This window comes from Strix uralensis, chromosome Z (genome assembly GCF_047716275.1).
Source record: "Strix uralensis isolate ZFMK-TIS-50842 chromosome Z, bStrUra1, whole genome shotgun sequence".
Classification (NCBI taxonomy): domain Eukaryota; kingdom Metazoa; phylum Chordata; class Aves; order Strigiformes; family Strigidae; genus Strix; species Strix uralensis.
The window spans coordinates 58,694,217-58,721,159 of record NC_134012.1 but is presented as its reverse complement, the minus strand read 5'-3'; the positions used below and the strand labels follow the sequence as shown (position 1 = coordinate 58,721,159).

The 26,943-nt window shown below is 41.9% G+C and overlaps 1 protein-coding gene across 7 annotated transcripts in view; it reads left to right on the top strand.

Moving 5' to 3' along the window:
- The first annotated feature begins 4,374 nt into the window (after window positions 1–4,374).
- MAN2A1 (mannosidase alpha class 2A member 1) overlaps window positions 4,375–26,943 on the top strand; it is a 126,664-nt gene continuing 104,095 nt past the window's right edge. For all 7 annotated transcript variants that reach the window (XR_012626951.1, XR_012626953.1, XR_012626950.1 and 4 more), the window contains exons 1-2: window positions 4,375–4,981; window positions 17,446–17,706. Coding sequence is in view for 3 of the 7 variants with exons in the window: in XM_074854983.1 (XP_074711084.1) it covers window positions 4,847–4,981; window positions 17,446–17,706 (396 nt within the window). In the remaining 4 variants the exon portion in view is untranslated. The remainder of the gene's footprint in view (window positions 4,982–17,445; window positions 17,707–26,943) is intronic.

Sequence of the window (26,943 nt, the reverse complement as noted above, 5' to 3'; positions counted from 1 at the left end):
TGGCTTAAGACATATCTGTGTTTAAGATGAAACTTCTTCCTATGCCTACAGCTCTGGTCCTGTACTTCTGCATGAGTTTGTCCCAACCTCAATACCTAGGTTCCCATGTAATGCTAAATGGGTAGAAAAACCACAGACATAACTCCGATACAGCAATAAGATTGCATCCTTCACAAAATGCAGTTCTTGACACATAATTAAAAAATATGTATATATTTATTGGAAACATTGCTATGTCCACCTTCTATATTGTAGCACAGTACACAGGTTAGTGGCATGAGATAAAGGAGACCAAGGTTCAAACAGTATATTCTTTCCAGTACTGAAATGGTTTGACTCACAAAATGTGTATGTATGTACACATAATATGTGGACTACACACACGTATAAAAATATATATGATATGTACTTATTAATGGCTTCATACGCTCAGAGATATGTATATAAACCCTTAAGTAAACATGGCTAATTTATAAATGTGGTCAGCATCATCACTGTCTTCCATACTACAAAGGTGGAAATAGTATATCTTTGAAAAATAAACTATGAACATCCATACTCAAGAGAAAATTCAAAATTACAGAGCCCATGTAGATGAAAATACACATTTCCAGTCACTTATTAATATGCCTAAATCCTGGGAAAGGGATGGATTTTACACAAACAACTGTCTTCAGTGTTCCCTGCTGACTGCCCAGGAGAGTTCTTTGAACAGCTCCGGATTTTTGAGCCTTACTTCTGAGGCTAACACTTCTCCTTATCCCATCTGTATTGTAATTCAGACACCTAACAAAGGAACCTGAATTCTACTCTAGAAGAATTTTTAGGGTCTCGCACTACATCTCTAGGAGAATCAGAACGCTGCATAAGTTTTAATACTGCATAGGACTGATATCCATTTTACATTATGTGTGAAAGACACCCCACCACCCCCCCCCCCCCCACCCCCCCCCCACCCCCAAAAAAAAGCCCCACCAAAAAACAACAAACCCAGAACTGGAAACATTGTAGTTCTTGTCTTTGATACCACCCATATCAGATTTAGTGTTGCTAGATTAAAAGTTTCAGTCGTAGACCACATTAGCTAAGTCCCTCATTCTACAGAAGATATGTTCTTATTTATCAGATATTAAGCGTTAGAATACTACAGTGTATCTAACACAACAAAACATAGCATGTATCTAAACAGGTAATGATCTCTCAAGTGTCACCTAAAAACCATCTCCAACCACAAGAATAGTAACAGTTGCAAAATCAAACACAGAGAAAACAACATGTCACAATGTTGCCTAGAAAACCTGAATTGGTCCATATACACATTATGACACAGTTTTAAAGTAACCTGTATTTGCATTCTCAAACAAATACATGTATGACACACCTTTAAAGTATAAGATCATTTACTACTTTCCACATGACCCCTGGTTTATTCAGACTGGTCTCACTGAAACTATCATGATTCAAATAAGGTTTTACCATAATCCTAAATTGTGACCTCTCATATTACTCCATATACACCATCAAAACAGTGAACTGACAGTAGAACGGTTAATTTCCTTGCAGTTTAATGATGTTCTAAGAAATTAGTTTATTACAAACATTACAGTTTCACGTGTAAAAGATCCTTGTGAGGAAAGGTCTAAGATCATTGCTTTCACTGACCTCAGCTGCAAACTCAAGTTCTGCATATTTCTGCAATTTAGATCATATATGTCTTGACAAGGAACCCAGAAAGCAAAGAATCCTTACCAGCTTTCTGTAGGTATTTCAGTTCGTGTGACTTAGTATCACCCAGAAACCCTCTAACAGAGAGGAGAACAGGGTCTGATTGTGGCAATATTTGTTCTCCTAGCCACCTGATCATGAGACAGTAGCTGTCTCTGACTTTTTTAACAAGTGAAACAGAAGGTTTGCAGAGGTCTGGTCTGTTCACAGTCCCGTTTTTTCTCTCCAGACATCCAATCACCCTGTTCAACAAATCAACCAAATGTTCCATGAAAAAAAGAGGAAAAATAGTATCTTGTGATCATGCACAAGACAAACAAAGGCTTCAGAGTCAAACTTAATAATACATATCTCAAATCATGAGGTCATTTTTTGTAACATTACTGTTAGTTTACTGTAGGTTTAAACAAAATTTCCCTCTTAAGAAAAAGAAATTTGGAAATTACATCTTACATAGATGATGGCAAAGTTGGATCTTTGGATTCATAAATGTATCTTTATCTTTATCTTATGCTTCACTGGGTAAAAAACTAACTGGATGGCCGGGCCCAAAGAGTTGTGGTGAACGGAGTTAAATCCAGTTGGAGGCCAGTCACGAGTGGTGTCCCCCAGGGCTCGGTTTTGGGGCCACTCCTGTTTAACACCTGTATTGATGATCTAGACGAGGGGATCGAGTGCACCCTCAGTCAGTTTGCAGATGACACCAAGTTGGGTGGGAGTGTTGATCTGCTCGAGGGTAGGGAGGCTCTGCAGAGAGACCTGGACAGGCTGGAGCGATGGGCTAAGGCCAACTGTAGGAGTTTCAATAAGGCCAAATGCTGAGTGCTGCACTTTGGCCACAACAACCCCCAGCAGCGCTACAGGCTTGGGGAGGAGTGGCTGGAGAGCTGCCAGTCAGAGAGGGACCTGGGGGTGTTGATTGACAGCCGGCTGAACATGAGCCAGCAGTGTGCCCAGGTGGCCAAGAAGGCCAATGGCATCCTGGCTTGCATCAGAAATAGCGTGGCCAGCAGGGACAGGGAAGTGATCTTACCCCTGTACTCGGCACTGGTGAGGCCGCACCTCGATGACTGTGTTCAGTTTTGGGCCCCTCACTACAAAAAGGACATTGAATTACTTGAGCGTGTCCAGAGAAGGGCACCGGAGCTGGTGAAGGGTCTGGAGCACATGTCGTACGAGGAGCGGCTGAGGGAACTGGGGTTGTTTAGTCTGGAGAAGAGGAGGCTGAGGGGAGACCTCATCGCCCTCTACAACTACCTGAAAGGAGGTTGCAGAGAGATGGGGATGAGTCTCTTGAACCAAGTAACAAGCGATAGGACAAGAGGGAATGGCCTCAAGTTGCGCCGGGGAAGGTTTAGACTGGATATTAGGAAGTATTTCTTCCCAGAAGGGATTGTTGGGCGTTGGAATGGGCTGCCCAGGGAGGTGGTGGAGTCCCCATCCCTGGAGGTGTTAAGAGTCGCATTGACATAGCACTGAGAGATATGGTGTAGTTGGGAATGGTCAGTGCTGGGTTAATGGTTGGACTAGGTGATCTTCAAGGTCTTTTCCAACCTAGATAATTCTGTGATTCTGTGAAAGTAGTGGTGCTAACACATCAATCCTGACTTCAAGTTGCAAGGGTATGTCTCAATGACAGTCCTTGAAAAAGAAGCGCACACACAGTGGCAAAAGATGTATTCAGTATGTGTCTAGTTCTCAAGGGCAGACAATATATCTTAAGCAAGTATTTACCCAAAGTATTGGTCAGAAGCAGACACAGGCATGAATATTTTCAAACCTGAGCAGATTAAATCAGTGAAAATTAGAAGGAACTCAAGGCTGCAATGGCGGCGTGAGGCAATCTGAATGGCAGGCCCCCAACCATCCCAGTACAGCCGTGACCCATTCCTATGGGCACACAGGATGCTTTTCATGAAGATTGCTACTTATGCAGATGTAGAAAAGCCTGGTCCAAGCTGGAGCTTGACAGTGGCCCATAAATGTGTCTAATGCTGGACCTGTAGAGAAAGGTGCGACGGGTCTTTGCTAAACAACGTGGGGATGCTGGGGCTCAGAGGTCACCCCACATCCTGCTCTCCTCTCCCTGGCCGCCGTTCCTTGCTCCGCAGCGGCGCATGCCAAGGCCCGGGAAAGACGGCGGAGGCCCACGGCAGCCCTGTCGCTTCCCCCTCCAGCCGCCTCACTTCCCACGGCGAAGGCCGCCCCACACCACTACCGGAGCGGTAGCGAGTGCGGGGAGACCGTCACGCGGCGCGCCCGAGCGGCCGCTGCTGCGGGGCAGCCGTCTCGGCGCCGCGCGGTGGGAGACGGCTCGAGGCCGACCCTGCCGGGGGCGAGGAACGGAGGCCCTCCGTCTCACGGCGGCCCCGGGGGTGAGAGGAAGAGGAAGGGGAAGCGGTCACGGCGACCCCGGCCGCCAAGCGCTGGAGGGCAGCGGCGTCTCCAACCGCCGCCGCGCGCGCCCTCCCCCCGCGGCGCAGGGGCACGGCGGGCCGGTGGGGGCGGTGCCGCGCGCGTATCACGGGCGCGGCACCGCCCACCCGCCCGGGCGCGCGGGGGCGGAGCGCGGCGCTCCGGCAGCGGCGGGGACCGGCGCTGGCGGGCGACGCCTCTTTCGGCGCGGAGCGTGTGCGCGGCGGCCCGCAGCGCTCCGGCCGCTGGGCGGGGGAGGAGGTGCCAGACTCCGGCGCCGCTTGCCGGCAACGAGGAGAAGCGGCGTGGCTAGTTAGGGGGCCGGCGGAGGCGGAGGAAGGGAGCGGGGGCGCTCGGTCGGCCCCGCAGCGCTGCCGCCGTCAGTTCCCCGCTGGGCGCTATAGCCTGCCCGGGAACCCGATCCGCTCCCGGAAACTCTCGGCTCGCCTCTCGCCGCGGCGGCGTGTCGACAGGGCTCTCCGCCCCGGCGCAGCGGGTGGCGCGGGAGGTGTGGAGGGGGCAACTTCTCACACTTCGGAGAAGACTTGGGGCTGCCCCGCGCCGGGGGCGGCGACACCTCGCGTCCCCGGCGCCTGTCGCGGCGGAAGAACTTTTCCCCTCTGAGGGCAGGGCGGCGAGTGGGGCCCGGTCGCGCCGGTCGCGGCGGGAGGAGAACGGCGGCGGGGCCGGCCAGGCGGCCGCGGTGATGAAGCTGAGCCGGCAGTTCACCGTGTTCGGCAGCGCGGTCTTCTGCGTGGTGATCTTCTCCCTCTACCTGATGCTGGACCGCGGCCACTTCGACCACCCGAAGAGCCCCCGGCGGGAGGGCACCTTCCCCAAGGTGAGCGGGGCGGCGGGCGGGCGAGCGTCCGGGCCGCCGGGGCGGAGGTGGAGGGCGGCGGTACCGCCACGCGGCCCCTCCCCTCTCCCCGCCGGGGGTGCCGGAGCGCCGAGGCGCGGCGGCGCGGCTCGCCGCCCCCTCCCCCCAACCCTGGGCAGGCTGGGGCGGCGGCGGGATGCCGCGGCTGCCGGGCCGTTGGGGCGGGGGACGGGCGGTGTCGCCTCTGGGCGGCGCTGCTGCCGGCTCGGCCCGGCCCGGCCCCGGGCGCGGGGCTGCAGGGGGAAGGCGGGCGCAGCCCACACGCCCGGTAAGGGGGCGGTGCGGAGGGGCGGCTGCGGCGGGCGCGCCGCGGGCGGGACGGGCTGGGGGCTGCGCTGCGGCTTCAGCGGCCGGCCGGCCGCCTCGGGACCGGGGCAGGCAGCGGGAGGGGGAGTGCGGGGCTTACTCTGCTGTGTGGAAACGTTGCGGGGAAGGGTGGGAACTCGAGGGTAGACCTCAGCTGTGTCATCAACAGGTAGGTTTAGAGAAATGCCGACTTTATGTTACTGCTTTGCTTTTCGCTAAGCCTTGCTTTGGGGCCTTAACTGACTGATACCTGACTGCAGCGCATGGTTAAACGAAGCAGTTCTTTAGTTCCTCAGTTTCCCTTGCTTGTGTGCGAGAGAAATGTCAAAGCTGCATGTTGTGTTAGTGTTCTAATAAAGAATGTTTAACCATGACAAGAGAAGGGTATTTCAGAGAGCACAGGATATGCTGTGCAGAGTGGCAGAATACTGCTGCATACAAATGGCTTTGTTTTCTTACGGTAGTAGGCCAAAAAACCCAATAAGAAGTACAGTTATAGCTTATTTATGCTTCCACCATACTTACTTTTTGGGGAATAAACCAAATTAAAGTGTTTTTTAGTGCATCATTGAGTCAAAAGGCTTATTTAAGAAGTAAGAACTATCTGATAAAATCACTAACTTTTCATTTAATGCAAAAGTAATAGTTGATACGATTTTTTTAACAGTAGAGATGAAAACCCTGATTTAAATATGAAGAAAGCGTGCAGATCTGTTCTGCCTTTATTCCTTCAAGTTACAGTTCAGAGGTCAGCCTCTAGTTTTATCAGGGACTAAGAGAATGGGAGAGAAGCTTAGGAGAAGAGAGCAAGACAAGGCTGGATACAGTGGCTACGTCTGTTCAATATATAACTCTAGCAGAGTAATGCCATGTGTGACACTTGTAACAGCTGTTTTGGTGATATGGTCACCAAATTGTATATGAGGAAACCACTTCATGTGTCTTAAACTCATGAGTTTAATCCATGTAAAGTGTAGAACAGGAAAGCTCATACATGGGTGGTCTTTTTTTTTTAATGTTAGGTTTTAATTTGAAATACTTGAGTGAACAGGGAAGATTTATCAGACATGTTTTGTCTTCCATTGTCAGTGTTTTGCAGTTGAAATGCCTGTCTGTGGCATACAGTGTGACGCTGGTCTGTGGTGTAACATGGTCTTATCTCTTGTGAGCAAGGGTTTAGTACCTTAATCTGTTGTTACACCTCTTCCTTCTACGTGATCTAGTCAGCTAGAGGCAAACATTTCTCCTTCCGTACTCCTCCCTCCCCTCAGTCTTCTAGAACAGTCTGTCAGTGTTTACTGGTTTTGCCTTTTCTATATCTAAATTTTTTTGAGGCTGCTGACTCTCACTGGAGAATCCTCTGCCTATCACTGTTTTGGTCCTTCCTTTCGGTGAACCTTTTCCTTTATTAACTGCTTTATCTGTTGAGGAAGTTGCAGATGAAATTGATGTGATTTTTGTCATTTTGTTTTGCTGCCTGTAGAGTAGAAATTTTTCACTTTGTTACAATGGGGAACCTCTCACACCTAGCAAATGCTTTCAGAGCTCTATAACATCAGCTAACAACTAACATTGAAAGGAACAGCTTTAATCCTACCTCAGCTGACAAAAAGTTGTTTGTGTCAGTGCAGCGTTGCCAGAACTCAGTGTGCTGTTAAGTGAAACTAGCCACAGATGTAAAAACTTCAAGCTGTTACTGTTTGTGAAAAGCTATGGCAGCAGTAGATCATCTTGTCTGTAGGTTTAAGAAGGCGTTCTCTTTCCTGATGACAAAGGTCAGAACTTTTTTTGCTTAGAAAAAGAAACTGAGACTTTTTCACAAATTTTTGGATTGATTCACTTTAAACCTCTTTCTGTTCTGACAATATGCTAATTCTTCAGCTTTGCGGTTTGTCTTTGCAGTTCTGGTAACAACATACGTCACCTTTCCTGTCCTGGAAGTTGCATATTGATTAGTTTGTTCTTCCTGACCTATGTGGCTTACACTAAGCTCAGAGAAGAGAGGTGGATACCTCTGGAAGCAGTCTCCTGTTCAACTATTAATGCCCACCTATGTTTTTATTTCATTTCTGCCAGGATAAGAGTTGGAATTTTTCAGCTGGCAGTGCCTGTTGGTCTGCATTCACCTAGAGTGTCATGGTACCTAATACCAGTAGTAGAATAAATGATTAGGATCGTTGCCTCACTTTCATTTCCACTTTTTCTTCCAGACAAGGCACCTTCTCTTTGTGTGGTCTCAGCATAGTTTGCATCAGACCCAGTCTTGTGAACCTATCTTCTTTCAGGCTTATCTTCTAGTGTAGTCAAGAGTTGTCCTTCTGGAGCTTGCTTTCTGGTTTGAGAGTTTGGGTAGCGGTTCAAGTATGCCAACAGAAATGTCTTGCAGAAATAATTTTTGGACAAGATCTCCCAAGATGGATGAATATCCATAGGCAGATGCCTTTACATATATAACCAAATACTTGTAAATGCTTTTCACTGCTGTGCGAAACAGCACCTCTGTTCAGACTTGGGAGGCAGTGGTAACATTGTGTCTTTTTAGGTGTTGAGTTGCAAAACCTGGCATCAGTAGTCAGTTTTACAGTGAATGTTACCCACACCTATCCGTGGTAAAATGGCATTGTTGCAACTATGATAGAACTTGAGCCGAAGTGATTTATAGCCTTGTCATCATTGGTGGTACATTTAAATCATAATATTAGAAAATCTGTATCTTGCTGTAGGAACTGAAGTGCCTGATAATTTTGGGAAGATTAGATACCTATAATACATGGAGATCAAGACTTAACTGGCCCTTCCTCTGTAGTTCCTGCATGTATCTTTACGGACCCTCCCTGGTTGTCAGGTGAGAATTATTCTTACGATGGCTGTATCACAGGCTCTGTCTCTCTGAGCCTGTTACTAGCCACAGGATGCTTCTGTCTCAGGACACATCTGAGGATGCAGTGTGTCCTAGTGCCCTGTCTCATACTAGAAACAATGTTACAACATTGTGCAGAGACAAGCTCAAGGTAGAGGAATAGCCTTAGGTACGTTTTTAGATTATTATTTTACCAGTTGTCAGTACAGATCATTGTGTAAGAGTCTTCTAGTGGAATATAGTGGAAAAATGGTTGAGTATATTGTTTTTGTCTGTAATAATACAGAATTCTCTGAGAAATCTTGTGTTGCCTATACAGTGGAGGGAGGTTCAGAGTGGTGGTTAGTCCTGTGCCATCTCTCGTGTAGGGAGTGTCAGGTGCAAGTGATTTGTGGGCCATATTAATAACTACTAAATGAAAACTACATTCAAATCAAGTCTGAAGTGGAGTAAGTCCATAAGCAGCTTATCTTGAAGAACCTGTGTTACTTTAGACTGTTGAATACCAAATACTGATAAGCCCATATTAACCTATTCTGTATTTTGGACCCAAATAGAAAAATATCATTAGCCTAACATGGCCTGTTTTCTCAACTAACTTTACCTTGACTTAGAACAGATCCATAAAAGCTGTTCATTTACAGAAGCTTGTGGAATATTTCTTTTGATTCTAAATTTTTAAGCATGTGTGACACACATTAAAAATCCAGTTTAAAAAAAAAGTGGAGTATTTGTTTGTAAGAGTATCTTGCTTCAGAAATATATGGCCTTTGTGTAGTCTTCACATGAGAGTTCATTTTTAGTGAATTTTATGCCTGAGCAAAGAAAAACAGCAACACAATGCAGCATCCTCTGACACTACTTGATAAGTGATGTTTTGGACACGAGCTTTTTCCTTTAACCACTTTCACACACTTTGTATTGGCTTTTATGGGACATATGTCCCCACTGTGTGTAAGGTTGTTTCTGGAAATACATTTTTAAAACTCAGGTCTGCCATGATTCTGGTTGATAGATGGAATAGCACTAAGTGATTGCTCCTTTTTATCCTTGGTCTTTCCTTTAAACTTTATTAAAAGGCAAAGCTCAAACGTACAGCAACTTTCATTCTTACTGTTTTCTTTCTTCTAAACGGTTGTTATTTGAATAAGATCTCTCCCCCTCCCCCTTCCCCGTCTTTTCTTCCCTTCCCCCCACCCCTGCCTTTGACCACCATTATTTGAAGCTTACTCTGATCTTCTCATGTGTGTTCACTGCTTTTATGGATTCACTAGTTGCATTGCATTGAAGAGAGATGATCAAGTACAGTTCCTCTAAAAGCAGCTGGCTTGTTCTTTTGTTTCCAGTGTCCTTCCAGCAAAACATTAAGTAGCCTTGGTGGTACTGCTAAAGCTTCTTTACTGGATTTATGCTTTCAAGGCATCTACACAATGCGTCAAATACTCTGCACAAATGGCGCCAGCAGTGATTGTTGCAGTATGGAGTGTTATTTCATTTGAGCTTGCCAATAATTTGATAGTAGTACCACCTGGCCCAAATAAGAATCACGGTAGGGTGGAGCAGTAATAGTAGGAAATTGGGACCAAATACATGGCAGAAACACCAGCAGTTCTCTGAATCTGTGTTGAACAAAGGCACCTTTTGAACATTACTGTGGAGTACTGCTGAGGTAGTACTTCCCATACTGTAAGGAAGCACTACCTTCAGTCAGCCCTGAGTCTCCCTTAGGTGGGTATAACTGCAGTGTATGAGCTCATGCTTGGTAGTTACCATGCCCCAATGCTGTGCAGTGCAAGCTTGCTTCAATGTCAGCGAGTCTGTACAATTTCTGTTTTGAAGTAGCTCCTGATACACTATAAACACCTTTTCCAGCTAGAGTTTTGCTAAGTGCATTGCCATAATGAGGTAGCTGAAATCAATGTCTTACATGGACTATAAATACATGCATTTTGTTGCTAGCATGTTCTTAGTAATTGATGTACGTTATGAGCTCATTTGGGACCTTTCAGACCTGTGTTGTATAACAAGGAATAGGACTTCTGTATGCAGAAGTATTGGAAGCAGCATGATCAGGTATTTAGGAAATGTTTGTTTTACTCTAGAATATGAGTAGTGGCAATTAAGGTTGTACATAATTTTGAAGTTGTCATCTTCTGACTTCTGAGCACTGAAAAATTGTGGGCACAGTGACTTAGTGGCATTCTTAAGAGTTTCACATCAGAGAAGATTGAATGTTGGGTGAAGAAATCCAGAGAAGGAATCATCGTTTTCCTAGATTTGTAACGTGTTGATTTATTTAGAAAAAAAACCCCAAACAAAACTCTATTAACAACACTTAGTAAGTTCACAGTCTAAAAGCCTTTGAACCTCACAGGAAATGATCTTGAGTGTAAGATATGAAAATTGAGGATTTCTTCTTCTGAGCTTCTAGTACCTTGTAAAGGAGGAGAGGCCGTCTTTGTTAATGTAAATACAGGTCAGTAACAATTCTTTGTGCTTCCTAATGTTCACAGAGTGTATTTGTGGTTGTTCCTTGCACATTTTGAGTAAAGTTTTGGCTAAGCAGCAGTCAAGTGGAAGCTAATAGCCTCCTTCAATCACAGACTTTAACTCTTATGGAAAATGTTGAGCAAAATCTATTTTTCAGAAAAGTAGTCATACTACCTATAAATGAGCACTTCCTTATGCTACCTAGAATCAATTTCTAAAAAACTGTATACATTAAATGGAGAAAGTTTCCTGCTTTGCTTTTACTTGACCTTTTCTTTATCTGGCATATGGTTTTGTTATTCCAAGTTTTGACTTGTTGATATAAAAATAAACATTATTAAAATGCGCATACTCTTAATGCCATGTAAGCTGTGCTTCAGTTTTGTAGTTGTTTAAATAAAGATTCAGAGCCATTTAAATAAAGATTCAGTGTAGGGCAGGAAGAGGAATCAAAAAGGAAATGAACCTGAAACATATCAGCCAGAGTAATAGTGAATGCTTCTCAGATTAATTGACTCCTCCTTGCCTTCAGATCACTGATGATGGTGTCAAATTAGTCCCTAGCAGCATGCCTTATTTTTATTCCTGTAAATTACATGAAACTTAAGTCTAGGATAATAGCACATTAAACACTTGTGTTATTGCTCCTCTAGTAAAACAGAATGTGGAAGTCCATCAGCTCTTAGAATCTATTTGTCAGGCTGCTGCGTCTTTGGAATAGAATTTTCTCATTTTTTAAGAGAACAGACTTTTGTAGTTCAGTTAATTCAGAAGAATGCCAGTGTCTTCATAAAGTAAGCTTATTTTGAGTGGTACTTTAAAGGTAGGAAACTATTAACAAGGTTACTTACATAATTTTCATCATCACAAATGCACATAAGCCTTCTGCCCAGATTAATAAAGGCTTTTAAACCTTTGCTTGTCCTTTTGACCAGTGTGTTGTATGCTTGGTTTTTTGTTCTATGTCCTACCTTGCAATGTGAATACATGCTGAAATAGTGTGTTCAAATATTAAGCTTTGACGCTACATCAGGTTACGTATTTAACTTCTACCTGCTTGCTTTTTCTGTACAGGAGGTGCCCATTTAATTCTACATTTATTATGTTCTGTTCACTGTACAGTGCTCTAACAGTGACCAGGTAATGTTTTCTGGTCTTACCATCTTGGTATGCTAGCATCTGATCAGAGATTTATATCAAGACTTTAGTGAAGTTAGTATGTGATTTCTGAAGATGTATCTGGAAATAGTTATTGACAAGACTGGTGCAGAAAATTGTTAAGATGACTGCAGCCAGAAAATGAGACTTTTTGAGTCCAGTTTCCTCACTTTACTGCTTACTGCAGTAAATCTGTATAGGCAATGATCTTGACTTGGATTACACATCCCCTGGACAATTCTGTTCATTGCGGTACTCTGCTTTCTTCACCACAGCTCATTGGTGCACCAGAGCCTCTTACGCAGGATACTGCCAGCTCCTTTGTGATCTCCTGCTTGTTCATGTGGTAAGAAGGAGAATGGGCTCTGGCTGATTTTGAACCAAGCACTTGGTGGTTGCTGACTGAGTCTGGATCAAGTTCCAGCTGACTAACCTCAGAAGTCTGTAATGTGGGTTTCTCCTCTGCCTGCCTGTTTCCGTGAGATTTCCTCATCTGTGGCCCTGTCATACTCCCACTTCAATTATTTGAGCTAGCTGTCTTTTTTCCTGATGAAATGATCGTTAGTGGCCTGTTGAAACTCACTGCATTTAGAGAAGGAGTGAATGTTCACTGAGGAAATGAAAGTTGCAACTAACATTCTTTCTGCAATACACAGCGCTTAGATTGGAGAAATGGTTCATTCTCCACTTCCCCAGAATAAAACAGCTTGATCTTTCATTGTGTTACTGGTCTTCCCTCCTTGTGCTGGATGGCAGTATGCCCATTTCTGTAGAGACTTCTTGCTAGAGATCAGAGTGGTGTCAGAAGCTAGCAGAGAAGGACAAGCAGAGGGCAGTGGGAAAGCAGACTGCTCTGGAGTGTTTGAGGCATGAAAACTGCTGAAGGGTTCAGACTGACTGAAGCATAAGGAACTGTTTGTGTAGCAGGTTTCTCAGTGCAGCTAGCAGGCATGGACAGTTTTTGTTCCAAGTGGGAGGAGGGTGTGCTGATCTGTGCTGTGCTCACATGGGAAGATTTTGTTGGTTAAGTCCAACCCTATGTAACCATGGGAATGGTGAACAGATGCACTGCTCATGTGATGCTATTCTTCTACCAGTGCAGCTGTAGCTACTTTCGGTATCATTTGATTTGCACTTCTTCTAGAACTAATTCCTTTGCTGTACAGTAACAGCAGGGTCGCCTTTCTTGCCTCTTAATAAAATCTTCATTTTCACATTCTTAAAAATATATATAAAAGAAGAGAGAAATGAAAGAAAAGTTTACAGTGAAGTTTTTATAAACTTGATAACTGCTTTTATATAAGACAGGTGATTCACATAAATCTACATTGCATTTCCTTATTTTAAAACAACCGTGTAAATTAACAGACCATCCTTTAATGATGTTCACTTGGTCTAAGACAGACTTGTCCAGACAGCGTACCTCCAGTTTTCTGTGATTGGAAAGGCAGGTCTTAAAGTCTTGCATCAGGATTGCTTTTTTTTTGAGAAAACTTCATGCCATGAAGTCAGAGGGAGGTCTGCTGACATTTATGAATTGTGCAGCTAGCCAAATTTTGCTATCCAGTGTCTACAAAATTATGTAGATTACAAAATTTCAGGCAGAATTGGTTAAGGTAAAATTGGTGCATCTCTCCTCAGATTAAAAAAAAAAATCCCCCCCGCTTACTCCCAAATGTTTGGAAAACTTTCAAACTTATTTTAAAATAATAAAATACTGTTAGAGTATGTTTTTAGTAATGGAGAGGACCTGTCTGGTTTATTTTAATTAGACCTATTTAATACCCCTGTAACATGCTTGTAATCTGTTTTACTAGTAAGTCAACATCTGTTACTAGCAGTCAATGAGTTGAAACAGTTTTAGAGTAACTTCACTGTTTTGTAGTTTGGCTATGACAATTGAAGTTGGACAGTGTAAGTCAGTTGCCTTCCTCTAAAAATGTTGAAACTGAATTTCATTTATTTTCATGTTAATTTCATTGTTTTGAAGAGTTGCAATATTTTCCATGTTCAGCTCATTTTAAAGTAATTTTGTTATTGAATGCTATGTTCTAGGCATTGTCTACTCCTGTCTATTTAAAATGAGTAAGGAGGAAAGGTGAATGTGCAATGAAAATAGACCTATTTTGCATAATTTGGATCCATGTGACATTTTCAACTTGAGAATGGATTTCTGACATTAACTATTTTCATACTGAATGAAAACTGGAATCCATTTCTACTTTGTAACACTTGTTTCTTAAAGTTAACTCTCATGACTGATGCATTTCACAACAGAAATTGAAAACATTTTTAAAATCTGTAAAGATTTGGTTGCCTGTCAGTTTTAACTTGGGTACTGCATGAGGTCATAGTTCTTACCTATAACTTTTTATTTCATGTTTTGCATTCAAGTTGAGTTAGTACAGGGCATGTTTAAATCCTTTAGAAGAGAGGCATGATTTGTCTCATAGTTTTCAAAAAGAAAGCAGGGTTGTCTTTATTAATGTCCTCAGTTAAGTTCCACAGTGGTAGGTCTGTGTAAGGATTTCTTTTTCCAAGTAACAGAATATCTCCTTCCAAAATTCAAGTAACATACTTTAACAGACTTCTAAAAATCACTGTTCTTCAGAGTTCTAAGTAGGCTTGAAACTTTCATTTTAAATTGCTGGCAGTATATAGCAACATCTGAAATAATTGTTTAAAGATGATCAGGGAACAAATTGCTATTTCTTGTGACACAGGAAGCAGGAACTTGGTTTACAAAGCAAAGGGTGTTGTCACATAATAAACAGTAAAATGGTAGAACTTATTATTGTAGATATTTGAAGGTTTAAAGTATAGGAAGTCAAAGGAAAGTCCATCTTAGAGATATGAAATATGACATAACTTCCAAATTGGAAGTTTAAGTCTGACTGCTAGAGATTGGCAGTATAAGCCAACAGAAGGATTGGTCTAAACGTGTATTTGATGTTTTTTTAATGTGAGGGTTTTTTTGTTGGGGTTTTTTTGGTTTTGGGTTGGTTTTTTTTGTTTTGTTTTGTTTTGTTTTTTTTTTTTATTTCTGTGTTGTGATATTGCCCAGTGCTGGAGAGACTATAATTGGCTAGATGACATAAGGCAGATTCGTGGTATAATCTATGACCAGCTAGCTGACAGGTTATTGCTAAGCGATATAAAACTCTTTTCTTGCAGGAAGAGGTAAAATATATCTAGAACATAAGTGAATGAGTATATAAATTTTTAAATGTCTGAATTTACAGTTGTAGAGGCAGCATATATAATGGTGGGATAGGTGCGAACAGCATTTTTAGCTGCTTACACACTTGCTAACTTTGGTGAACTATAGTCATGTGCAGTGAGGCAGGTGATAATTTGTATAGATGGCAGCTATACTTTAGCTGCTTAGGAATCTAGAGATCAGAGCCTATGTTGGGCAGCCTGTAAAACCTCAATCAGTATTACTTCATGTTATTTTTAGAGTGAGTGGCATAATAGGCTATTAGTTTTCTGAGTGGAGAAACCTTTCTTTTAAAATGTCACAGATATTGAAAGGGAAAATCCCAGTTTTACACAGAAATGTGTACACACTGTCTTTAATGTAGCATTTGAGATTTCAGTCTGGTTGTTTCTTTTGTTGCCACCAGGGGGCATGGGACTACAGTTGGTTTTTTTTCCTCTACAGTATCCCGTCACCTGCATATTGATTTCCTGTTGTTTTCAGTTCATCTATTTTATAAATTTCTAGTATTTGTGTTTAAACTGTTGAGATTCTAGGATGTTGGCCCTACATCTCAATTAGCTTAATCTGGATCTGTTGTCAAAATATATTTTTGTCTTTTGGGAAGCAGTAACTGTTTGCCTGTGTTGCATTTTAAAACCTGTTACTATTTTCAGGATGTATCAATCTAAGAAAAAAAGCAAAGCAGGGGGTCAGCACTTTACTCAGCCCAGAAAATGAGGGGACAAACTTACCATCAGGTTAAAAATTTCTAAAACTTACCTTCTGCAGAATTACAAAGAACTTCCATAAAGATAGAACTGTAAGAATGACAGTTTAGTAGAACCCAGAAGGCTGATTGGTATCTTGTGGTAAGGGGTGTTTTCTTCATTCCTGCAGACTTCTCGAAGTGAACAGAATTTAAAAGAAAGTGCGCATCACGATACATAATGGAGGCTTAATGCTTTGCAAACAGCCTAACTACAGAAGTTGGAATTAACTTGGCATTTGAGGAAAGCAATTTGTCCCTTAAAAAGAAAATGCAAACACCTCAAGTGAATTATTGTCAAAGGGGAAAAAAGTGTCATGTACAGATGTTGTTTCCAATATTAATCTGCTTTACTTAGAAAATAAGAAATTGGTCTTAGGACAAAGTTTCACTTGTCATTGAAATCATAGGTCACAGAGTAGCTGTCTACTGAATCAGCATTATTTGTGTTAAATGTAGTCGGTAAAATGTAAATGCCTGAATCTGCAGTCTGTCTTGTTGTAATGACAGCCTCTTGAAAAAAAAAATCACGCATTGTGTATTTTGGGGTCTGGTCACAACTTTAATAATAGGAAGTGACTGGCTTTTTGTTCTCTTATCTTTTCTTATTATTGTTAGGTTGAAGTCAGTCTGAGGAAAGAAAGAAATCACTGTTAAAACAAAATATTCCTAAAACCGTGTTAAATAATCTGGCCTTTTGTGATTCTGTAAAAGCTAATACATTCATGCCTGGAAAAAAAAAGAAGCATTTGGAAGGAGTGGCTAGTACATAAGAGGGCAGTAACATTTCCAAGTATCTTGTTCTGCTATGCTCCCTCCTGTATTCCATCAATACAGTGATTAGATGCTATGAAATTGCTTTGTGGTATCTGTATCTCCTTCTAAGTTGCTTTGGGAGATGCATTGACTTCTTTTGATTCACATTGATGTTATTCTGTATCTTTCCTCTTGTGGTGCACACCAGAATCATCTACAAAATCCTGTTGTTTGGCAACTGAATATGACCTAACTGAAAATGCTGTCGGTTTGAGCTGTCTTTTATGGGATTGTCTTTGATGTTTGTAATGGTCCAATTATACGGATTATTATTATGACCAGGCTGTTAAGGAATAAGGAATGCTTTTGTTTATTCCTCTCTAAATTTCACTGAAAATAAGAAACTCGGTATTTATTGAAATACTATTTTACACATATGGGACAAACCTGAAATGTATACACCCTGTTAATCCCATTGTGATGTGACTGCCTTCTCTTTGATCTTCTGATGTGATGATCAATGAAAACATCAGATTTTTGCACATCTGTGAAAGACATGAAAAAGTTGAATTTGGCATAATTGGTACTTGAAACAGAGTGACCTTTTAAGAATATCTTTGTATCACTAATTAAATCTTGAGCTGCAAATTGAAGTTCATGGTGGAAAAGGTAACTTTTGCTCTTTTCCCTTATTCTGAAAGGATAGGGTTTCATATGTTGGCTCAATTTCTTATTAGTTTGTCTTTACATAAAATGGAGAATAAAGATTTGTTTGATTTTTTTTTTTTGTGTGATCATATACTATTGTTAAATTGATATATATTTTTTTTTAATTCTGTCAAGCATTGGTCTGAGAAATAATTAGACTTCACTTTTTTCCTTTACAGGGCCAGCTATCAATATTGCAAGAAAAAATAGATCATCTAGAACGCCTATTGGCAGAAAATAATGAGATTATTTCAAACATACGAGATTCTGTGATCAATCTGAGTGAATCAGTAAAGGATGGTCAAAAAAATCCAGAGGCTATAAACTTCAGTCAAGGATCTGTCTCTGAGCTCTTTCCTTCTGCTTCAGTTTTGCCTGCTGTTGATTCTGAGGACTGTTTGTTTGCTTCAAAAAGTGGAAGTCATGGTTCAGGTGTACAGGTAAGAAGTATGTCTTTCTCTCTTGTTTTACTGCAGTCCCAGCTGTTATTACCTTTTAATTCTGAAAACATCTGATTACTAGTAAAAGCTTGGTACTAAGCTCCTAATCTAAGACATAATAAAATTGTTCAAGTGGCAGTTGTGTTTAACAGATGTTATGAAACTGTTCCTTTTTACCTTTTTTAAACTGTTTAAAAATTGAATAGTGTTTATGAAGAGCCCACATTTCAGAAAGCTTAAAAATTCTTTAAAAACCCCAAACAAAAAATTATACTCAGATTATTGTCCAGTACTGTCAGAAGTTCTTTAGAAAAAATTTCAGAGCCTCTTTCGGTTTTCCCAGATTGTTCTAAAATTGATAACAAATAAACTGGAAATGGTGGATAGCCTTGATTTAAATAAGTTCTACATTTTAGGGATATATGTGTAGATGGGTCTTTATGGGAAGGTAAAGAATGTTCATGACCACATAATTTAAAAAATCTCAGGTGTTGTGTCCCTTTTGAATGCCATTAGTGTATTTCAGCATTCTTGCGTGTCTCCAGTTTGTATAGGCACTTTGATCAGAAAAGAAGAACGTATACCATGTTGACTGGTTGGCATGAACTGGGGAGGTTGAAGTTTTTAAAGTCAGACAGTTCAAGCTGAGTTTATTTTGTCTTCTGGTGATGCTTGTGAGTTCATGGACTCTTATATGTTCAGTTTTAATGGAGTGTTTCAGGAGCATTGAGAATACTGTGTGATGTTTGTGATCTGTACTGGTTTTGGGAGTCTTGTGGGAGGACTAAATATTCATAGTACTCTAAAGCAGAGATTAAAATTTGAATTCCAGCTTTCTCATTCTAGACGTGAAAGTACTTCTATTGCAGGAGAAAGTGAATTTAAGATTAGTAAGTACACATATTAGAACAATTGTAACCTCTGATGTATCATTCATAATGCCTTTAAGCTCTTCAGGGATAGGTACCACTTGTAATGTCTTTTACAGAGGAAGTGGGGTTTTTTAAAAGGCAATATCTAACTGTTCATGTTTCTAATATGTTAAGACTTCTGTGCAGGAAAGTAAAGCATGTGGACCTATGATTACATGTTTTCAAGTTATTGGATTGTTAACAGGTTATTCCTTGTACAGTCTGTTACCATATTAAATGATGTGCTTTTTTAGGTGCATTAGAAATAAGTTTTAGTAAATGTGAATTGTGAATTTTGAAGTAAAATGTGTTGGCTTAAGTTTTTGGATATGTTAACCTGTTATGGAAAGTAAAATATGTTTGCTTAAACGGTTCTCATGTTTTGCTTCATATTTTCAGAATGTCAGAACATGTATCTACTATCAGCTAATGTACTTACCTACCTAATGGTAGGCTGTAGTAGCTAAACTGCTTTTTGATAGTTTTCTTTACTTTTTAAGTTATATGGATGTACTTAAGTAACAAATATAGCTGGGAATATTCTTAATGCTGTTCCCCTACTCACTCTTTCCTTGCCTTGGACAGGGAGAGAGGGCTCTAATGTTCTTTGTGTCATTGCATTAGTACTTTGTACTCGGCAAGTTATCCACCATCATCATTAAGTCACTTTAATACTGCTTCTATATACAGTTTCTCATCCTGCAAATCTGACCCACATCTCAGTTATGGAATCTAAGACCTTGACTTTAGCAGAATTCCTGTAACACCATGTTAATGAGCTGATCTAAATTACTGTATCTGAATACAGTTTTACTATTTAATACTTTGTCAAGCCTGATGTATTCTGCAAGATCAGTTAATTTATTCTAGATTTTTTTGTAAAGACTGAGAAATTCTGAGTAGAATATTTGGAGCATTGTTTTTTTAATTATATTTTAAATTTTAAAATAGCTTGTAAGTGTTAATTACCTGCTGTTCATAAATGTTATCTTAAACCCACAGATTTGGATCTTACTTTTTCCATGCTTGTCTTTTAAGTGGATGTATGAGAATGAAATGAGAGACTATAAAGAAGTAAGAGCTAATATGGTTGAGGTGTAGCGTTTGGATAAAAATCAATTCAGAGAATGAAGGCAAAAGAGGCTTCACTGAATAAATTATGAGTCATTATAGTCTGCCGTAATGGAGAAACCATTACAAGAAGGCATTCACATATGGATTAAAAACCTTTGTGATATTTCAGTGAGAAATACTGCAAGGACTTGTTACTCAGAGATGTAGTTTCTTTGCATAAATCAGATAAAACAAGTTACTAATAACATGACACCCAAAAGATTCTTGCATAGGATAGATAAAGGATTTTTTTAGTAGAGGGATTGTAAATCAAGAAATTACATACTTTGTTACTTGTGGTGTTTGTAAGTAGGTAGAGAATTGTAATAGAGCTGGCCACTGAAAATAACACTAAATTAAAAGGTATATAATTAAAATTAAATAGACTAATGTGTACTTTTTTCAAAAGATAAAAATGGTGCTAGGTAATAAAACCAACAAAATGAAGAACTCTGGATTAAATATGGTTATGGCTGATGCTTTTTTAGGTCAGTAGTTCAAGATGTGTCTGGAATTTATGCTCAAAGAAGATAGAATTCTCAATAGCCATCATGCTGAGCTGGAAGGTCTTTTAACTAATATGGTGAGGTGTCTCCTCTCTTGTCCCTTTCAACTACTGAAGCATTTAACAGTGTGCTTAGTAATGTTGCTTTTTTAAAAATGAGGCATGTATCCCTCTAAAAAGGTGGCCTGAAGATGCATGAACTATGTTTTACTTCCTTCTGTGCAGTAGTTTAGCGTTCAGTGGGATAAATGTTGTAAAGTTTGCCCAAAACTTGCGTTATTTCAGCAGTTTGAGTACCTCAGTATAGAGAAAGCATAAGCCCATATAGAAAAAAAGACAACTGATAAGTTTTCAAGTGTTTTAATGGAAAAGCTTGTAACAACATGACTGTCTTCTCAAGCAGTCATAATGAAAACAGGCAGCATCCTTTTGGAATTTCTGTTTGTCTACTAATTTTACAAAGTCCTTGCTTACTGTATCAATTTTATGCTTAGAAATGGAATCAAAATATGTCCAGGAGGAAATACTTGTCTTCAGCCTTTTTTGTTTCTTACTGACTAGGTACTTGAAACTTATTCTTCACTTGCAGTCATGTAACCTGGTCAAGTGATGGTGTATTTTGTAATTAATCCTTTGCCCAATTCTTACTGAGGATGGTGGATGAAAGATAAAATTGACTTAACACCTGTCTTCCAGATGTCTTGGCATAAGTGCAGTGATTTCAGCCTGATCTGGCTTCAGTTTATCCAGTGGAAGTTTTTGAGTCCTAATTTTTTTCTTGGCTTTTTAAACTGCTTCAGATTAACATTTGAATCACAGAATGACTGAATGGTTGAGGTTGGGAGGGACTTCTGGAGGTCATCTGGTCCAGCCCCCTGTTCAAGCAGGGTCATCTCAGCTAGTTGCCCAGGACCGAGTCCAAATAGCTTTTGAATATCTCAAAGGATAGAGATTGTACAGTCTCTCTGTGCATCCTGCCAGTGCTCAGTCATTCTCACAGGGAAGAATTGTTTCCTGATGTTCAGGAGGAACCTTCTGTGTTTTAGTTTGCGCCCACTGCCTTCTTGTCTTGTTCTTCAGTGGCACCACTGAAAAGAACCTGCCTTCTCCTTCTCTGCACTCTTTCTTCAGGTATATTTACACATGGAGAAGATCCCCCCAAGCCTTCACTAGGCTAAACAGTTCCAGCTTTCTCAGCCTTTCCTCATAGGAGAGCTACTCTAGTTCCTTCGTCATCTTAGTGACCCTTCGCTGGACTCTCCTGTGTGTCCATGGCTCTCTTGTACTGGGGAGTTCAGAACTGGACACAGTATTTGAGGTGTGGCCTCACCAGTGCTTAGTAGAGGGGAAGGATTACCTCCCTTGACCTGCTGGCAACATTCCTCATTAATGCAGCCAAGGATGCTATTGGCCACCTTTGCTGCAAGGGCACATAGCTGTCTCATGTTCAGTTTGGCACCCACCAGGACTCCCAGGTCATTTTCTGCAAAGCCACTTTCCAGCTGGGCTACCTGCAACATGTTCTAGTGCCTGATGTTGTTCCTCCCCAGGTGCAGGACTTTGCACTTCCCCTTGTGAACTGCATGAGGTTCCTGTCAACCCATTTCTTCAGTCTGTCAAGATCCTTCTGGATGGCTGCATGACCCTCTGGTGTATCAGCCACTCCTCCCAGTTTGGTGTTGTCTACAAATTTGCGGAGTGCACAATCTGCCCCATCATCCAAATCATTAATGAAGATGTTAAACAGGATTGAACCCAGTAGTGACCCCTGAGTACACCACTGTTTACTGGCCTCCAACTAGACTTCATGCCATTGATCACCACCCCCTGGGCCTGGCTGTTCAGCTGGTGTTTGGTCCATCTCTGTGTCTGCTTATCTGGCCCATACATCAGCAGCTTCTCTATGAGGATGTTACAAGAGGCAGTGCCAAAAGACTTGCAGAATATCCACTGTAATAGACGATATCCACTGCTCTCCCCTCATCTACCAGACCAGACATTTAATTGTAGTTCTCAAGTTGGCCAATCATGACTTGCCCTTGTTGAATTCATTCTGACTACTCCTGCTGACATTTTGTCCTTCATGTGCCTGGAAATGGTTTCCAGGATTAGCTGCTCCATCACCTTTCCACAGATCAAGGTGAGGCTGACAGCCTGCAGTTCCCTGGGTCCTCCTTGCCATTCTTGAAGATAGGAGTGATGTGGCTTTCCTCCAGTCCTTAGGCACTTCTCCTAATCACCACCATCATGCAAGGGTTCTTGAGAGTGGCCTTGCAGTGACCAGCCTTCTCCCTCAGTGCTCATGGGTCCATTGCATCAGGGCTCATGGACTTATATATGTTATTCCCTGACCTAGACCTTTTCCACCAAGGGCACATTGTCATTGCTCCAGGCTTTTCCTCTGGTCTCTGGGATTCATGAAGGCTGGTCTCACTAGTAAAGACTGAGGTGAAGATGATGTTGAGTACCTTATCCTTTTCCATGTCCTGTGTCACCAGGCCCCCTGTCTCATTCAGTAGCAGGCCCTAGCCTTCCTTTTGTCACCTATGTACTTACAGAAGTGTTTCTTGTTGTCTTTCACATTCCTGGTCAGATTCAATTTCTTTTGGGCTTTAACTTTCCTAACTTCATCTCTGGATGCTCGGACAGTGTTTCTGTATTCTTCCCACATTACATGTCTCTGCTTCTACTCTCTGAATGTTTCTTTTTGGTGTTAGAGTTTTGCTAGGAGCTGCTTGTGAATCCATGCAGGCCTCCTGGCATGTTTGTCTGACTTCCTACTTGTTAGGATGGACTTTTCTTGAGCTTGGAGGTGGTGATCTTTGAATATTAACAAGCTTTCTTGGGCTCCTTTTCCCTCCAGGGTCTTATCCTCTGGGACATTGCCAAGCAAGGTGGCCAGAGTCAGCTCTCCTGAAGTCTGGTGATGTGATCTTGTTTTTTGCCCTTGTCCCTCCTCTCAGGGTCCTGAATTGCACCATTTCATGGTTAATGCAGGAAAGGCTGCCTTTGACCTTCATAGTCCCCACAAGCCCCTCACTATTGGCAAGAGGTCCAAGTAGAGCACCTCTCCTCACTGGATCCTCTATCACTTGCATTAGGAATTTGTCATTGATGCACTCCAGGAACTTCCTGGATTGTTTGTGCCCTGCTGTTTTGTCCCTCCAACACATAACAGGGTGGTTAAGTTCACCATGAGAACCAGGTCCTGCAAATGTGAGGCTGCTCCTATCTGTCTGTGGAGGGCCTCATCCACTTGTTACTCCTGGGCAGGTGGCCTACAGCAGACATCTGCTACAGTGTCACCCATACTAATCTGCTTTTTAGTCCTTGTCCATAAGCTCTCAGTTGGATTCTCATCCCTCCACAGACAGAGCTTCATGCACACTCACACTAGCTCCTTTCTCACATAAAGGCCAACTCTCCCTCCTTGTCTTCCTGGTCTGTCTTTCCTCAACATCTTGTATCTCTCCATTGCAGCTTTACAGTCATGAGAGTCATCCTGTCATGTCTCCATGATCCTGATAAGATCATAGCCTTGTGACTGCATACATATCTGTAACTCATAATTTTTTTTGCCTGTGGTGTGTGCATCAGTGTACTTAGAGAGGCACCCTGGCATGCCATTTCCCAGCACTTCCTTGCTTACATGCAAATGCTGGAGGTGACCCTGCTTAAGCAGGTTTTGTTGATTTTTTTTTTTTAATTATTATTTTTCACTCCTTTCATGTCACATCACTCCTGTCCATCACAGGCCTGCTGGTAACTCTTTCCCTCCCCCTTTATTTCTAGCTAAAAGCTTTTCTTAACAGGTCAGCCATCCTCCTGGCAAAGATACTTTTGCCCCACTTAGTTGGGTCTTGTCTCTCCTAAGCAGACACTGATCTACAAACAGAATCCAATGGTCATAGAACCCCAAAATCTGTTGCCAGTACCAGGTCAGAGGCCAGTTGACCTGTACTATTGGTCTCCTCCACTCACACCCCTATCCTTCACTGGTGAACTTGAAGAGTATACCACCTGGGCCTTCATGACCTTGATTACTACCCCACCCTCACCATGCCCTGTACCTCTGGAGATCTGTAGTCACTTTTGATGCAGTCTGGGTTGCCCCTGGCAGTATCTTTGGTACCCACATGGAAGAAGAAAAAGGGATAGCAGTCAGTGAGTTGGACAAGCTTTGACAGTTCCTTTACAACATCCTGCATCCAGGCCCCTGGCAGGTAGCAACCCTCTCTAGATGATAGGTCAGGTCTTTGACCCAACTATTTCAGACAACTGTTGATTAAGATTCCAAGATCTATTTCCTGAATTGCAGTTTCCAGATCTTGAGCTCATAATATGGGAGCATGGTTTGAGATAACTGTAAGGTAGTACATGTTAGGGAAAAAATTACGTATGTTATGGACTTTAAAAACTGGTGTCTTGCAGACAGCAGAAAGTAACTTGTGAAATTTAGGTTCCACCATAAGAAAAACTCATAGGAATGTGAGCAATTCCATGAATTGTTGCTTTTTAAACAAATACATTTTCATGGTTGAAATGTCAAAAGAGTTTATTGGTCTTAAGGTCACTCATTGGTAACTGGCAAATTTACGGAGTATGCACTTAATTTTCTTCAGAAGGTTGCATTTTACAGAAAAATTATACTTTTTCAAAACCAAATTTTAGAAAAACAAGGAAATATGGTATTAGGTTAACTTCACTGTAACCCTTATTTGGTCCCTTCAGGCTGGCCATACAGAATGCATATATCTGCAAGTATTGCACCTGTATTTTCCATTAAGCAATATTGTTCAAAGGTCGAAACAATCCTGGTGGAACAGGGACATGACAAGTTGATTTCGTACTGGCCATAGGTATCTAGAGTATGGACATTGTAGGCCCAGCTGAGGCTTTGCTAGTTGAAGGATTACTCTGGCTTGTATTCCTATCTAATATTACTTACTTCTCTTTGTATCTTAAGCTAAAAGTCTGTGGTGGGTTGACCTTGGCTGGCTGCCAGATGCCAACCCAGCCAAAGTCAACTCACTGCAGACCTTTCTGGCAACCAACTTGGAACTTGAGTAGTGAGAGACAAGGACAGTAATTGGGAGTGGTAATGGCCAAAACTTAGTTTGGACATTGCCACAGAGAAATAACTGTGGGGATTCTTTTGTTGTTGTAATGAGGGGTAAAGGGACAAGGGGTGGAGTTCTACTGTGTGTGTAAAACTTCCATTTTTTCAGTGTTATGTCCTTTTGATTTTGGTGTGGGAATTTTTTTTTTTAGACATAAGTGAAGTTTGTGAAGAGTGTGCGATGAATGTATATTTTGACTGTTCTTAAATATGTGTGTCACAGGGTTGAGGGTCGAATGTACTGAGTACAGGTGCCCAGGTGTTGGCAGCCAGGGACTCCAGGGGTGGTGTCTGTGAGGAGAGGCCAGTGCTGCCCCATGCTGGGCACAGTTGTTCCAGCCAGCTCCAAAACAGACCCACCGCATGATACAGCTGAGCCCTCCATCAACAAGGGTAGTGCCATGTCTGGCAGAATGTGTTTTAAGAAGGGGGAAAATGCTGCATGGCAGTGAGGTATAAGGGAAAAAAAAAAAAAAAAAAAGAGAAACAACCCTGTGAACACCAAGGTTGTTGAAGAAGGAAGGGTAGAAGGTGTTCCAGCCACTGGAGCAGGTAGGGGAGACTGCCATGGAGCAAGTATTTCCCTGCAGCCCATGGAGGACCCTGTGCTGCAGCAGATAGAGCTTTCAGAAGGAACTGTGGCCCATGGGGGATCCTACTGGAGTTCTTTAAAGACTGTGGCTTGTAGAGAAGATCCCATGCTGCAGCAGTTCGTGAAGGACTGTAGCTTATGGAAGGGACCCCATGCTGGAGCAGGCAAAAAGTGTGAGGAGGAAGGAGTGACAGAGAAGAACCATTATGGACTGACCGCAACCCCAACAGCCTTGCATCACTTGGGGTAGGGGGACATACAGGAGTTGGGAACAAATGAGTGAAGCTGAGCCAGGCTAGAAGAATGGTGGGGAGAAGGTGTTTTAGTTTTGTCTTTGTTTCTCACCATCCAACTCTATTTTAATTGGCAATAAATTAATGTTCCCCAAGTCAGGTCTGTTTTGTCTGTGATGGTAATTGGTGAGTGATCTCCCTGTCTTTATATTGACCATGAGCTTTTAATCTTATTTCTTCCCCCTGTCCTGTTGAGGAGGGAGAGTGAGAGAGCAGCTGGGTGGGGGTTTGGCAGCCAGCCAAGGTCAACCCATCACAGGGCCTTAACTTCTTTAGTTAGGTTTTGTTTTGGATGTCTATATTTGTGTAAATTTTCCTAGCAGGACAGAAATCAACTTACCACTGGAAAGTGTTAACTCTTCTGGTGTTCAGGTAGAAACTGACTCTTGTAGGCTCCTTTTGTGGAAGTAAAATGTTTGTTGAAGAAAGTTTGTTATATTCTAATATGGGGTTAGAACTAAACTATAGCTTAAGTTTTTTAAACTATATTGCCAGTAAAAGGCTTGTCCAGATGATGGCTCATAAAGTTTGTCTTCTTTCCTAAAAGCAGACTAGAGCATTGCAAAAAAAAAAATGAAAGAATTGGATGTGCTAACTTTGGTCTAAACACACATCAGAAGATTCTCTTTGAAGCTATCTGGTGGTATCTAAATTTCATAGCAACTTGTTAAAGTAACTCTAGAGTTGCTTTATTTACCTGTAAC